The following is a 12,709-nucleotide window of genomic DNA, read 5'->3' on the forward strand; positions in this document are numbered from 1 at the left end:
TCTGCCCTCGGCCCCCCGTGCCCCCCCGGCTCTCCCGGTGTCCCCGGTGTCACTCCTGCGATGAACCGCCCGCTCTCAGCCCGCGGAGCGCCCACGCCTGGGAGGCTGAGGAGGGGCCCCCCCTGACCTCCCCCGTTCCCCCTCGGCAGGCCGCCCCCCTTTTCCGCCTCCTTCTGCCGGGGGGCCCCGGCGGAGCCCCCCGAGCCCGGCCGGGCGGGACGGCGGCTCTGGGCGCGCTGCTGCGCTGCTTCCCCTGCGAGCGGCTGTGCGGGGGCTGCGCGGTGCCCCCCGGGGCGCTGCCCCCGGCCATGCCGCCCCCGGCCCGCCGCCGCCTGCCCCCCGGGGCCCGCCTGCCCCCCGGGGCCCGCCTGCCGCCGCGCACCTTCCGCAGCTACCTGCCGCGCTCGCACCGCACCTACAGCTGCGTGCACTGCCGGGCGCACCTGGCCCGCCACGAGGAGCTCATCTCCAAGGTGCCACCGCCACCCCCGCGCTGGGCGGGCACTGCCCGGGCCCCGTGTGCCGCGACAGCGGGAGTCCCCCTGGCCGCGTCCCCGGGGGGGGTCCTAGGACAGCGGGTGTCCCTTGGCCGTGTCCCCAGAGCGCTGAGTTTGAAGCATCCTCCCCCCCTCCCCCGCCCCGCGGTGACCCGTATGGTGCTCCCACGGAGGTGGCCGTCCCTCCCTCAGCGTCCCCGAGCTGGCAGGTGTCCCCCCGCGGTGTCCCCAGGCTGCACGGTGGCAGTGCAGCGGGATGGGAGCAGGACATGGAGGGAGGGGTGCCGGGGGACGTGAGGGACCAACAGTGACACTCGCCGTGTCCCCACAGTCCTTCCAGGGCAGCCACGGCCGTGCCTACCTGTTCAACTCCGTGTGAGTACCGGGCCACCGGGGCTGGCAGTGGGGAGGGGCAGCCCGGGGTCCCGGGGCCGGGCGTGCCGAGCCTCTGGGACCCCGCTCTCGGTGCAGGGTGAACGTGGGCTGCGGCCCGGCCGAGCAGCGCCTGCTGCTCACGGGGCTGCACTCGGTGGCCGACATCTTCTGCCAGAGCTGCAAGACCACCCTGGGCTGGAAATACGTGAGTGCCCCCCAGCTGCGACCCCCACCTGCTGCGGGCACTGCCCAGGAGCCCAACCCCTGTCTGGGCACCCCAACCCCTGTCTGGGCACCCCAATCCTTTCCATGGGCACCCTTGGGCACCCCAGCCCCTGTCTGGGCACCCCAACCCTTTCCTGGGGCACCCTTGGGCACCCCAGCCCCTGCCTGGGCACCCCAACCCTTTGCTGCAGACACCCCGGGGCTGGGGAAGGCAGCGCCCGTGGGGGCACGGGGGGCTGACACTGTGTCCCCCCCCAGGAACAGGCGTTCGAGAGCAGCCAGAAGTACAAGGAGGGCAAGTTCATCATCGAGATGTCGCACATGGTGAAGGAGAACGGCTGGGACTGAGGCGGGGGCGCAGCAGGGACTGGGGGGCACCTGGGGTCGCGCTGGGTGACCCCCTCCTTGGCATCTTCGCTGTGCCCCCCGCCGCCCCCCGGGTGGCACCAGCCACGGGGGTCGTGGGGCTTTTCTAGGGCAATAAAGGCTTTTTTTTTAAGGAAGGTGCTGGCTGTCACCTGCCCCCCGTGCTGCCGCCACCCTGGCTCACCCTGGCACACGGCCTGGCACAGAGTGGGGTCCCTGGTGGCCCCAGGCTGTCCCTTCCCCTCCTCACACGCAGGAGGCAGGAGGTGGTTGGTGCGTTTATTGTCACCCCGAGCTGGCAGGGAAACTGAGGCACGGGAGGAGCAGGGACATCCTAGTGCCCTGGGGAGTGTGAGAGGAGAGGAGAGGAGAGGAGAGGAGAGGAGAGGAGAATGGAGGGAGGAAGGGATGAAGGAAGGGAGGCAGGGAGGGAGGAGGGACAAGGGAAGGAAGGATGGGAGGAGAGAGAGAGGAAAGGGGTAAAGGAGAGAGGTAAGGAGGGAAGCAGGGAGAGGAGGAGGCAGGGATGGAGGGAGGAGGGAGAGGAGGAGGCGGGAGGGAAGGATGGAGGGGTGGGAGGAGGGAGGACAGGGACAGGAGCCGCAGACTCAGGGCTGGGGGTCGCTGAGACGGCCCATGAAGACGGGGAAGTTGCCGGTGTCGTGCCAGAGGACGAAGAGGAAGGGGCGCAGGGCCTCCAGCACCAGGGCCGAGCGCGCCACCGAGGTGGCCATGGCCGCCGCCGCCTCCACGCCGGCCTCGTCCAGCGCCAGCACCGCCCGGTGCCGCGCCGAGTCCACCGCGGCCGAGCCCCGCGCCAGCCCGCACAGCTCCGCGTCCAGGAACAGCCCGAAGTCTGCGGCACACGGCCTCAGCGCCACTCCCGCGGAACGCGGGGACAGCGGGGCCGAGGGGACACCAGGGACACCAAGGGGACGCGGGGGCATCAGGGATCCGGAGAAAACCGGAGGGACAAGGACGTGGAGACGCAGGGACACGGGGGGCAGCGGGGATAGAGGAGACACGGGGACACGACGGGGACACTGGGGGGCGCCAGGGACACTCAGGGATAGGGAACGCCGGGGAGATGCGGGATATTCGGGCCGCTGGGGATAATCTGGGGACACTGGGATGTAAGGGGACATTAGTGGCGCTGGGGGGAGCAGGGCACATCCGGGGCACTGGGGACATGGGGGACACCGGAGTGTGGGGGGCCCCAGGGGAAACCAAAGGTAAGGGGATACCGGGGACATCGGGGTCTTTGGGGACCCTGGGGAAAGTGACACCCGGGGAGGGGCCCTGAGGTCCTGCAGGGAGTAACGTCACCGCACCGGGAGCGATGTGACCCCGCAGCCCAGCCAGCCCCTGTGGTGCCATCAGAGGTGTCCTTACCCATGTCGTGGACCAGAGGCACCACGTCCAGGGCGAGGTCGAGGCGCAGGCGGGGCAGGGACAGCGCGGTGGCCCGGGGCGGGGTGCGGGCCGCCCGCCGTAGCAGCGCCAGGAAGGTGGCGGGGTCCAGCGCCCGCTCCAGGGTCTCCAGAGGCTCCAGGGGCCCCCGCGGCATCAGCACCACGAGGCTCAGCCCCCCGTTCAGCTCCAGCCGCCCCACCTGTGGGGCAGACCCCCACCTAAGGGCCACCGCGGGGACCCCATGGACCGGCACCCCCTCGGTGCCAGCCTGGCATCCCCCAAAGTCCCAGGGGAGCGAGGACACAGCCTGTGCCCCTTTCAGTGCCAGGGGAGTGACATCAGCCTGGCATCCTCCCCGAGTGCCGCAGGAGTTATATCACAGCCTGCCATTCCTCCTTAGTGACATCATGCCACCCCAGCAGTGACCCCCCCAGACCCCTAGCACCTGGTGGCCGGTCCCGGGCCAAGGGCTACCTGGGCCTGCAGGCGGGAGTCGGTGAAGGAGGCCACCGGGTACTTGGCGCTGGTCATGGTGGGCACCTTGCGGGGGCGCTGCCCGGGCCGCAGGAAGGGCAGCAGCACCGTCTTCTTGCGGTCCAGCGGCGTGCGCCAGGCGGCTGCGGGGACACGGCACCGCGGCTAGGGGCGAGGGCACCGGGGGCCGCACGGGGCGGCCTCAGCCCCGCGCCCCGTGCCCGGGGGATGCTCGGGGGACGTCCGGGGGACGCCCGGGGGTGGCGGGTGGCGGGGCCGTACCGCGCAGGTGGACGGCGCTGAGCAGCAGCAGGCGGGGCTCGGGGGGCAGCGTGGAAAGCAGCGAGGGCAGCAGACCCTTGCTGGCGTCCCGCACCCAGGCGTTGATGCGCTGCAGGTCCAGGCTCTCGTTGCCGCTCAGGGCGTACGGGCGGGCGCCGTAGAAGCGCAGCGAGTCGTTGAGGAAGCGGGGCCGCAGCTGCAGCTCTGTGGGGCGGCGCGGTCCCGCTGTCAGTCCGGGTGCCCAGCGGGCAGTGGCGCCCCACCGGCACCCGGTGCCCTCCTCACCTGGGTGGTGGAAGATCTGGGCGGCCGAGAAGAGGCCTGGCGCGCTGGCCAGCCGCTGCAGGGCGCCGTGCACGCAGTGCAGCCCCTGCGGGTACGCCAGGAGGGCGGCCAGACGCTCCTGGGTTTCTCCGCGGGCACCTGCAGGCAAAGGGAAGCTCAGCGAGGCGCCCCGGCTGGGACAGCGGTGACACGGCGGTGCCGGTGCCCGCGGGCGGCCCCTCACCCAGCAGCAGGTGCGAGAGCCCCACGGCCACGTTGATGGGGGAGAAGAGCAGGTTGGCGTCGGGCTGGGCGGCCTCTGCCATGCGCTGGTAGAAGCGGAGGGCAAAGGTGACCAGAGCCTCGGCCACGGCAGCCCGCTGCTCCCCCGTGGGCTCCCCGCAGGTGTCGGTCGGCTCCTCGTCACCAGGGCACGGCGGAGCGCTGGTGCCAGGCGTGGGCACTGCCGTGGTTTCATTTGCTGTGGTGTCCAGCCACTCCAGTGTCCCCTCCGGCGCTGTGGGGCTGGGGACATCCGTGACATCCCAGCCAGGCAGCTCCTCGGGGTGAGCACTGGGGGTGGGCACGGGCAGCACGGGGGCCCCCACGTCCTGTGAGGGAGCCGGGCTAAGAGCAGGGGGCACAGGGGGCACAGATGGTGTCGGGGGCTCTCTGAGCAGTGTCATCCAGCTGGGAGAGGCCTCCAGAGCGAGCACCTGGGCACAGGGACTTGTGTGAGGGGGGCATGGGGCACCCGGCTGGGAGACTCAGATGAGGAGGTACAGAGGGGTGTCAGGCACAGGGAGCCCGTGTCCCTGAGCCACACTTACCGGGGTGACAGTGACCATGGCTGTGGCCACCAGCCACGCCAGAGGCAGCCAGAGCGTCTCGGTGGGCATGCTGGCGGGAGGGCACAGGTCAAGGGCAGGACAGACACCCAGCATCTCCCAGCCCGGCACGCCGCACCCCCACTCCCTGCACCCCCCGTACCCCCACCCCGGGGTGCCCCCGCTCTGTCCCCCCCGGGGAGCCGGCTGTGGGGGGTGGGAGGAGGCAGCACCCCGGGCCCACCTGGCTGCCCGGCGGGTCGCTCCCTGCGTGTCCAGCGGGCGCCGGGAGATCTGGCCGGCTCCGACCCTGCCTGGTTAAAAATTAAGGAGGTTCCCGTAAATCAGCCGGGACACGGCCGGTAACGCGGGGGCAGCCGTGGGGGGCGGGCAGCGAGGTGCGGAGGCAGCCGGGATGCGGTCCCGCGTCCCGTTTTGCTCCCGTCAGCCCCCCGTCCGGGCGGGGCTCCGGCCTTCTGTCACCCACCGCCCCTCGGAGCCCCGCGGTGGCGGGGGTCGCCGGCCGCCCCAGGCCCATCTGTCCCCACCCACCCGTGCCGGGGGCGCGGCCGCAGAACCTCGTCCCGCCCGCCCAGAGGCGTGACCATCCCCGGCACCGGGCACTGAGCACCATGGCCGGGCGGATCGCCAAGGTGGGCACCGGGGGCACCAGGACGGGACCAGGGCTCCGGCGCCGCTGCGGTACCGGCGCGGGGGTCCTGGTGTCCGCACCGGAGCGGGGGCCGGGAGGAGCCGAGCTCGCGGTGCGGGGGTCCCGGTACCGGGGTGGGAAAGGGGGTTCGGAGGAGTGTTAGTTCCAGTGCGGGGATACCGGTGCCGGGGTGCGGGAGAGGCGGTGCTGGGGATGTCAGTGCCCGGTGAGGGGGTCCCGGTACCGGGGCGCGAGAGAAGCCGCGCTGGGGGATGTCAGTGCCTGGTGAGGGAGTCCCAGTGGCGGGGTGCGAGGGAAGCAGTACCGAGGTGGAGGGTCTCCGGTGCGGGGGTGACAAATATCCCTGCATGTTTCAGTTTCGTTTCCCCGGCGGGGCCGCCCCGCCCAGGGGTGTGTCCAGGATGCGGCCCCGTCCATAAAAAGTGTGCCCGGTAATTAAACCCTGCCTATTAAGGCGGGGTCTGCAGGCGGCCCCGCCCAGAGGCGTGTCCCGGGGAGGATTAACCTATGGAGGGGTCTCTGGGGTCACACCTCGGCCCATACGTGCCCCACCCCTTCCCCGCAGGAGCTGGAGGAGGTGCGGAGCTGGAAGGGGGCCCGCGACGTGGGGCCGCTGGACGGGAACGTGCGGCGCTGGGGAGGGCTCCTGCTGCCCGTGCGTGGGGAGAGGACATGGGGGGACGTGGGGGCACGGGGGGCTGCGGAGAGTCCTGGGGAGCGAGGGCCGTGGGGGGTCCCTTGCGCATGGGGGACAGGCGGGCTTGAGGAAGGATGTGGCCCTGGGGCATGGGAGGGACCGGGGGTGACCCTTGGGGCGGGGCTGTCTCCCTGAGTGAGGGTCCCCCTCAGGACAGAACTGGGGAGGGTCCCTCTGAGGACGCTGCGGGTCCTGGGCTGGGGCACTGGGTGGAGGTTCCCCTCCTGAGGGGCTCGGGCTGGCACGGGGGAGTCTCTACGGGGGGCACTGGGTATCAGGGCCGGACAGGGTCCCCCCGCCATGGACGCTGAGGCAGAGGAGGCTGAGTTGCCCCCATATCCCGGCAGAACAACCCCCCATACAACACGGGCGCCTTCCGCTTCGAGCTGACCTTCTCCCCCCACCACCCGCTGGAGCCCCCCTGCGCCACCCTCCGCACCCCCATCTACCACCCCAGCGTGGACCTCGAGGGCCGCGTCTGCCAGCCCCTCACCACCCACGGGCACTGGGAGCCCACCACCCGCGCCATCCAAGGTGGGCACCGCGGGGACAGGGGCTCAGTGCGGGGGGTAGGTGGCCCTCTGACCCCCCTGTCCCTGCAGTGCTGCAGGACCTGCTGCTGCAGCTGGACAGCCCAGACCCCCGGCGGCTGCTGCGGCCGAACGTGGCCCGGGAGCTGCAGGAGCGCCCCGAGGAGTTCCGGCGCCGGGCAGAGGAGCACACCCGGCTGCACGCCGAGCCGCGCCCCGACCCCCACGCATAAGGCAATAAATTCTCTCCATCACCTGCTCTGGCTCCGCGGTGCCTCACTGGGAGGGTGGGGGCTCCAGGAGTTGCTGTCGCCCCCGTGCCAGCCCTGGGGGATGTCACCCTCCTAGTGGCAGAGCCAGGGCTGTGCCCCAACCTGGTGACAATGCCCAGACACTCGCTTGGTGCTAGTGTTCCTCCCTCCAGAGACGAGGCCACCACCGCCTGGAACCATGGCCTTTACTGCTGGGGGACAGAGCAGGGGACGAGGAGGGGGATGGCACAGCTGGGGGGCTGTGGGGGACCCTCTCAGCGCTTCTTGGTCTTCACGAGCCCCTTGGCCACCAGGCAGCGGTACAGCTCCTGCACGTACGTGTACACGCACTTGGCGTCGGGCACCGGCAGCCGCACCATGTCCTCCACCTCCAGCAGCGGGGCACAGCCCGCTCGCTCCCTACGGGAAGGGACACGGAGGTCACCGGGGCCGGGGGCGGCCGGGGGGACCAGGGGGCCGGGGCTGCGCTCACGCACTCGGCGGTGGCAAAGGCCAGGGCGAAGTTGTCCCGGCGGGCGCTGGGGTCCAGGGTGGCGAAGTCGAAGGCGTCGGGGAAGAAGCTGTGCAGGAGGGCGCAGAAGGCCAGGCCGCTGCCCCAGCTCCCCGAGAAGTTCTGCACGTCCACGTGCTGGGCAGACAGTGGGGTCAGGGCACCCCCGGACCCCCCACCGGACCCTCCCGCTGCCCCCCGCCTGCGCTCACCGGGTACCCCCGGGTGCGGGCGCGGCACCACTCCAGCAGCATCGTCTTGACCGTAGCAGCCCCCCCTGAGCGCCGCAGGTGTGGGGCTGGGCCCTTGGCAGCCCTGGGGGGACCTGGGCTGTGGGATCCCCACATCCCACCATCCCTCATAGGGACCCAAGCCCCTCTGTGACCCCACTGCCCCGTGGCTCTGGGCCCCCAATGCCCCACTGTCCCACAGCCCCCCCGTCCCAGCCCCACATTACCCTACGGACCCCCACTATTCCTCCCTGTACTCCTCATTGACCCATGTCCCCCGATATCCCCTCTGTCCCATATCCTCTCTCTCTGGCCCATGTTCCCCCGTACCACCACTGCCTCACAGAGCCCCAGTTCCCCTATGACCCCATTGCCCTGTGCCCCCCAATACCCCCACTGCCCTGTGCCCCCCAATTCCCCCCCTGTCCCATGCCCCCCCCCCCATGCCCCCCAATTTCCCCTGTACCTCTCACTGCCTCATGGTCTTCCAACACCCCCGCTGCTCCATGACCCATCCATCCCACTGTCCCTGGCTGTCCTATAACCCGCCCAAATCCCGGGTCCCCCATTCCCTCAGTGCCCCTCCTGCCCCCCACGGAGCCAGGCTCCCCTCACCCTCCGAACTTCTCCAGGATGGCGCTGCGCCCCTGTGCCCGGGTCCCCACTCGTGGCCGTCCCCCGGCCCCCTCCAGCCTCAGCCTCTGTCCCGCCGCACCGGGGGCTGCCTTGTCCCGTGTTCCCCCTGCTGGAGCACCCCTGCAGGCACACGGGGGTGGGACAGCCATGAGCAGGGGGCTGTGGGGTGCCATCCCTGCCGTGGGGTACTGGGGTGCCACCCGTGGGGACACACCTCTTGCTGCCCCCCGTGTCCTCGGTGGTGCCAGCTGCAAGGAGAGAGGAGGGGTCAGAGGGGTGGAAGAGGGCACCCGCACCCCCGGGGCACCCCTGGGGCTCAAGGTCCTTTCCCTTGGGGAGGATGGACACTGTGGGGCAGCAGTGACCCCAGGACACTCGGGTGCCATCGCCCAAACGGCTCTTACCTGTGGGGGATGCTGGGGATGCCGGGGACATAGGGGATGTAGGGGACATAGGGGACGTGGGAGATGCAGGGGACATGGGGGACGTAGGGGATATGGGGGACGTGGGGGACGTGGGGGACATGGGGCTGGTGGCCCCCTCTGGGGACGAGCAGGGAGGGAACTCAGGCCACAGCTCGTCGTCCTCGTCCTGAAGCCAAGTGGGTTCCTGTAAGCAACAGGCAGGGTGGCACTGCCAGCACGGTCAGTGTCACTCACACAATGTCCCTGGCACTGTCATCCTGGCCCTGGCACGCTCACCGTGCCCCAGTAAAGCCACCCTTGTCCCCATCCGTATCGCAGCTGCCCTCCCCACCGCCTCCTGCCCTGGCTGTGCCGCCACCTCCATTCCAACCCCTCCTCACCTGTCGGCGCCGGGCGTTGTCCGCTGCTGCCGGCGCCGTTTTTCCCTCGGTACCCTCCTCGGCACCCCCTCCGGTGCCCCCGGCTGTCCCTGCCTCGGCATCGCCAGCACCACCCCCGGCCTCCCCGGCATCGCCCCCGGCACCCCTGGGGGGTCGGGGTGTCCGAGGTGGGGGTGTCCGAGGTGGGGGTGTCCGAGGTTGGGGTGTCCGAGGTGGGGGTTTCAGCGTCCCCCAGAGCCTCCATGTTGCTGCGGTCACTGCTGCAGGGGCACAGGGCTGTCACTGGGGTGCCCCCCCATAGCCCCCCAGCCCGGCTAACCCCCTCCTGTCCCTGTCCCCATGCCCTCCCCAGCCCTGGCACTCCTACCTTGGGCACCCCAGTTGCCCCACTCCGGCTCCCCCACGCCCCATCCCGGCACCTCAGCAGCACAGCCCGGTCCCCTCACGTCTTCCTGCAGCCCCCCAAGCCCCAAACCAACCCTCCCATTGCCCTCCTGCCCCATGTCAGCACCCCTGTGCCCCCTCTTGCCCTATGTCCCCTCCCGGCCACCCGGCTCCCATCCCGGCACCGCCATGTCCCCCTCCCGGTCCCACATATCTTCCCACTGCCGCTCCCCTATAACCCCCTCCCGGTCTCCCTTGCTGCCCTCCGGTGCTCCTCCCCGGTGCCCCCCAGCCCGCACGCTCCCGGCCGCTCCCGTTCCACCCCCGCCTCGTGTAGCCCCGTTGTCCCGGTGCCCCGGAGCCCCTCGGCCCGTACCCTCCGGCTGCTCCCGCTCCGCCGCCCCGGCTGCGCCCCAGCCCCCCCGCCCCGCGCTATTTTTACCCGGCGGGGGCAGGTGCCGCCTTCACTCACCGCCCACCCGCGGGGCACGCGTGGGGCCGGCCGGACACCCGGGCACGGCTGGGGAGGGGGAACGCTCCGACAGCCCCGCCCGGACGGCGGCGACACCCCAAAGCAGCCCACGGGGAGGGGACCGAACCGTGCCGTGCGACCCGAGGGACACAGGGGACACCGACACCCTGGGCAGGGACAGGGAGACCTGGGGGTCACAGGCACACGGGCGAGGTGGGGAACACACAGACACGAGGGGGTGTTCGGGGGACACAACGGGGACACGGGCACACGGGGGGCGTGAGGAACACGGGCAGCGCGGGGGGACCAGATTCCCGGGGGACAATGGGAGACACAGACACGTGGGGACACAGGTCACACGGGGACAGCCCGGGCAGGGCGGCGGGTCACGGGAGGACCCAGGGAGACGAGGAACAGGGGACACAGAGGGAAGGACCCGAAGCCCCCCGGCCATGCCCGGGTAAGGTCCCGGCGATGGCCACGCCCTCTCGGTCTGGACACGCCTCCTTCCCGTGACCCCGCCCCCTGCGGGGCAAAGGCCGGGCCGAGCGCGCGCTCCGCCGCTCCCCTCCCGCCGCTCGGCCGCCGCCGCCGCCACGCCCCTTCCGCGAGACCAATCAGCGACCGAGGCGCAGCCCTGGTCCCGCCTTCTCCTGCACTCGATTGGTCGGTGCCGGCGGCGGGGCGGGGCCGCTGTGCGGGTGGGCGGAAGCGCAGCGCCCACGTGGTTCCTGCGGGGAGCCGCCGCCGGGTCCCGAACCGAGCGGGACCGCGAGGGTCCAGGGGGGCGGATCCGAGCGGGGTCGGGCTCAGAGGGACCGTGATCGGGACCGGGACCGAGCGGGGCCGGTGCTGGCCGCCATGGATCCGCTGCGGGCTCAGCAGCTGGCGGCCGAACTGGAGGTTGAGATGATGGCCGACATGTACAACCGGTGAGGCCCGCCGGGAGGGAGCACTGGGGGCGTGGGGGTACCGGGGCGTGTCCGTGGCTTGGGAGAGACTAGCGGGTGCCAGAGGCACTGGGGGACCCTAGGATGCTGGGGTTGTAGGGGAGTGCAGGGGTCCTAGGAGATGCCCTTGAAATGGGGAGGGGAACCGGAGATGCCTGAGGATGGGGGACGGCGGGGGGTCCTTGGGGTGCCCGGGTGGCGATGACGGGGGACGCTGGGCTTGCTGGGGTGCAGAGGCCGGGGTCCCGCTCGGTGATGACGCGGGTGCAGGAGGTGCTGGGATGCAAGGGCTGGGGGTGCCGGGGACGGCGATAACGGGGGGCGCTGAGGTGCGGGGCCGGGTCCCGGGGGTGGCGATGGCGGGTGCAGGGGATGCTGGGCTGCGGGGCCGGGTCCCGGCTGGCGCGGGGCTCAGGCGCGGTGCGGTCCGTGCAGGATGACCCAGGCGTGCCACCGCAAGTGCGTCCCCCCGCACTACAAGGAGTCGGAGCTGTCCAAAGGGGAATGCGTGTGCCTGGACCGCTGCGTGGCCAAGTACCTGGAGGTGCACGAGCGGATGGGCAAGAAGCTGACGGAGCTGTCGCTGCAGGACGAGGAGCTGCTCAAGCGAATGCAGCAGGGCAGCGGCACCGCCTGAGCCCCCACCCATCACCCCAATAAACCCGGGGCGTCTGCTGTGCTCCCCTCGCCCCCCAAACCCACCCTGTGGCCGTGTGTTGGGGTACGTGGTGCCCGTGGTTGCTGCTGGGAGCCCCCCTTGCTGTCCCCGGCTGCCACGTGCCGTGTCCTTGTGGGGGGCACCCCTGGTTCCCCCCCCATCTGGGCCCAGCCCATGTAATCCCCCGGATTAGGCAGAGCTGGGCTGAGCCCCTTGTAATCCCCAGTGGGGTGGGACAGGGCTCAGCCCCTCCCTGTCTCTCTGTGCTGGGGGTCAGCAGAGGGGACAGCCGGGGGCCCTGCACAGGGACACAGCCCCCGAGGGGCAGGGCACAGGGACACCCTCACAGGGACACTCCCAGAACAGCCAGCCCTGTTTGAGGATACACAGATGGGACCACGTGGGGACAACCCAGGGACACCTCTGCCTGGGCAAAGACCACGTGGGGACAGCCGGAGACCACGGGGGAGCGGGCAGGGGGACAGCCACCTGGGGACAGTGTGCAAGCACACAGACAGACACGCCCACACACCCCTGGGGACATTTGGAGGGGACAGGGGACCCGGGGGGACATGGACACCCAGCGAGTTACACCCGCTGAGGGACACCCCACGCTGTGTGAGGGACACCTGCCGAGGGGCAGCCGGGGGTGACACCCCCAGAGGGGCGGAGGGCCGGGGGTGGGCGCTGTCCCTGCACCGGCAGCGTGTGCTCCATCCGTGTGCCGGCGCCTGCGGGAAGTGGGTCAGGCTGTGCAGGGCGCGGGTGACGGCGCGGGGGTGGCTCCGCGCCCCGCGGCTCCCGTGACACCCGCCAGCGCTCTGCGAGGGGTGCGGGGTGTCGGCGGCACGGCAGCCTGCGTGTCACCGGCCCCGCGGTGCGCCGGGTGTGCGGCGTGTCCGGGGGTGCTTGTGGCCGCACGCCCCGCAGGGGGTGTCCGTCTGTCCCCCCCGCAGCGCCCTGCACGCCTCGCTGCCCTGCCACCCGCCGCTTCCATCAATATTTCAGCAGCAGCAGGCGGTGACCTGGATCGACGGTGGCCCACCCACAGCAGCCAGGCCCCGCTCTCCCAAAATAAGACCATTTTTAATAAATAATTTCCCACCTTTTGGTTCCTGTTGGGGGTTTTTCCCGCTCAGGATGGGAGGGGACCCCCTTCTGCATCCTGCACCCCCCCCCCCCCCCGCCC

At 71.4% G+C, this 12,709-nt stretch overlaps 6 protein-coding genes across 14 annotated transcripts in view; 3 read left to right on the forward strand and 3 right to left on the reverse strand.

Annotated features, from left to right (window-relative positions):
* The window catches only part of YPEL4 (yippee like 4), a 2,263-nt gene extending 670 nt beyond the window's left edge, over nucleotides 1-1,593 (forward strand). The window contains exons 2-5 of the mRNA XM_041465223.1: nucleotides 150-473; nucleotides 829-872; nucleotides 969-1,077; nucleotides 1,356-1,593. Of these exons, the coding sequence (XP_041321157.1) occupies nucleotides 150-473; nucleotides 829-872; nucleotides 969-1,077; nucleotides 1,356-1,445 (567 nt within the window). The 3' untranslated portion in view covers nucleotides 1,446-1,593. The remainder of the gene's footprint in view (nucleotides 1-149; nucleotides 474-828; nucleotides 873-968; nucleotides 1,078-1,355) is intronic.
* A 354-nt stretch (nucleotides 1,594-1,947) lies between these two features.
* On the reverse strand, nucleotides 1,948-7,027 carry SERPING1 (serpin family G member 1). Of its 8 annotated transcripts, none has more exons than XM_041465087.1 (9): nucleotides 5,620-5,967; nucleotides 4,968-5,033; nucleotides 4,727-4,796; nucleotides 4,141-4,612; nucleotides 3,918-4,055; nucleotides 3,633-3,836; nucleotides 3,351-3,493; nucleotides 2,856-3,075; nucleotides 1,948-2,319 (listed from the first exon to the last, which is right to left on the reverse strand). In XM_041465087.1, exons 1-9 carry the CDS (start codon nucleotides 5,811-5,813, stop codon nucleotides 2,072-2,074), a joined length of 1,755 nt encoding a protein of 584 aa, XP_041321021.1. In that variant the 5' UTR covers nucleotides 5,814-5,967; the 3' UTR covers nucleotides 1,948-2,071. The 8 variants fall into 8 exon arrangements, with proteins under 8 accessions (XP_041321021.1, XP_041321022.1, XP_041321023.1 ...); XM_041465088.1 differs by having other exon boundaries at nucleotides 1,949-2,319; nucleotides 5,701-5,967; XM_041465089.1 differs by having other exon boundaries at nucleotides 1,949-2,319; nucleotides 4,968-5,037; nucleotides 5,658-5,878.
* Nucleotides 5,247-6,869, forward strand: UBE2L6 (ubiquitin conjugating enzyme E2 L6). Of its 2 annotated transcripts, none has more exons than XM_041465095.1 (4): nucleotides 5,247-5,376; nucleotides 5,962-6,051; nucleotides 6,441-6,627; nucleotides 6,696-6,869. In XM_041465095.1, the coding sequence occupies exons 1-4, from the start codon at nucleotides 5,356-5,358 to the stop codon at nucleotides 6,854-6,856; spliced, it is 459 nt and encodes a 152-aa protein (XP_041321029.1). In that variant the 5' UTR covers nucleotides 5,247-5,355; the 3' UTR covers nucleotides 6,857-6,869. The 2 variants fall into 2 exon arrangements, with proteins under 2 accessions (XP_041321029.1, XP_041321030.1); XM_041465096.1 differs by having other exon boundaries at nucleotides 5,340-5,376; nucleotides 5,962-5,973.
* Nucleotides 7,028-7,067: 40 nt separating the features above from the next.
* SMTNL1 (smoothelin like 1) lies at nucleotides 7,068-9,209 on the reverse strand. Its single transcript, XM_041465097.1, has 7 exons — nucleotides 9,057-9,209; nucleotides 8,656-8,860; nucleotides 8,466-8,499; nucleotides 8,231-8,371; nucleotides 7,598-7,715; nucleotides 7,372-7,523; nucleotides 7,068-7,294 (listed from the first exon to the last, which is right to left on the reverse strand). Exons 2-7 carry the CDS (start codon nucleotides 8,774-8,776, stop codon nucleotides 7,150-7,152), a joined length of 711 nt encoding a protein of 236 aa, XP_041321031.1. The 5' UTR covers nucleotides 8,777-8,860; nucleotides 9,057-9,209; the 3' UTR covers nucleotides 7,068-7,149.
* Nucleotides 9,210-10,615: 1,406 nt separating this feature from the next.
* Nucleotides 10,616-11,563, forward strand: TIMM10 (translocase of inner mitochondrial membrane 10). Its single transcript, XM_041465098.1, has 2 exons — nucleotides 10,616-10,844; nucleotides 11,298-11,563. Exons 1-2 carry the CDS (start codon nucleotides 10,774-10,776, stop codon nucleotides 11,497-11,499), a joined length of 273 nt encoding a protein of 90 aa, XP_041321032.1. The 5' UTR covers nucleotides 10,616-10,773; the 3' UTR covers nucleotides 11,500-11,563.
* A 300-nt stretch (nucleotides 11,564-11,863) lies between these two features.
* RTN4RL2 (reticulon 4 receptor like 2) overlaps nucleotides 11,864-12,709 on the reverse strand; it is a 4,713-nt gene continuing 3,867 nt past the window's right edge. Inside the window, exon 5 of the mRNA XM_041465105.1 lies at nucleotides 11,864-12,009. Within this exon, the coding sequence (XP_041321039.1) occupies nucleotides 11,864-12,009 (146 nt within the window). The remainder of the gene's footprint in view (nucleotides 12,010-12,709) is intronic.

Source organism: Pyrgilauda ruficollis, unplaced genomic scaffold (assembly GCF_017590135.1).
Source record: "Pyrgilauda ruficollis isolate IOZ18807 unplaced genomic scaffold, ASM1759013v1 scaffold187, whole genome shotgun sequence".
Classification (NCBI taxonomy): Eukaryota; Metazoa; Chordata; class Aves; order Passeriformes; family Passeridae; genus Pyrgilauda; species Pyrgilauda ruficollis.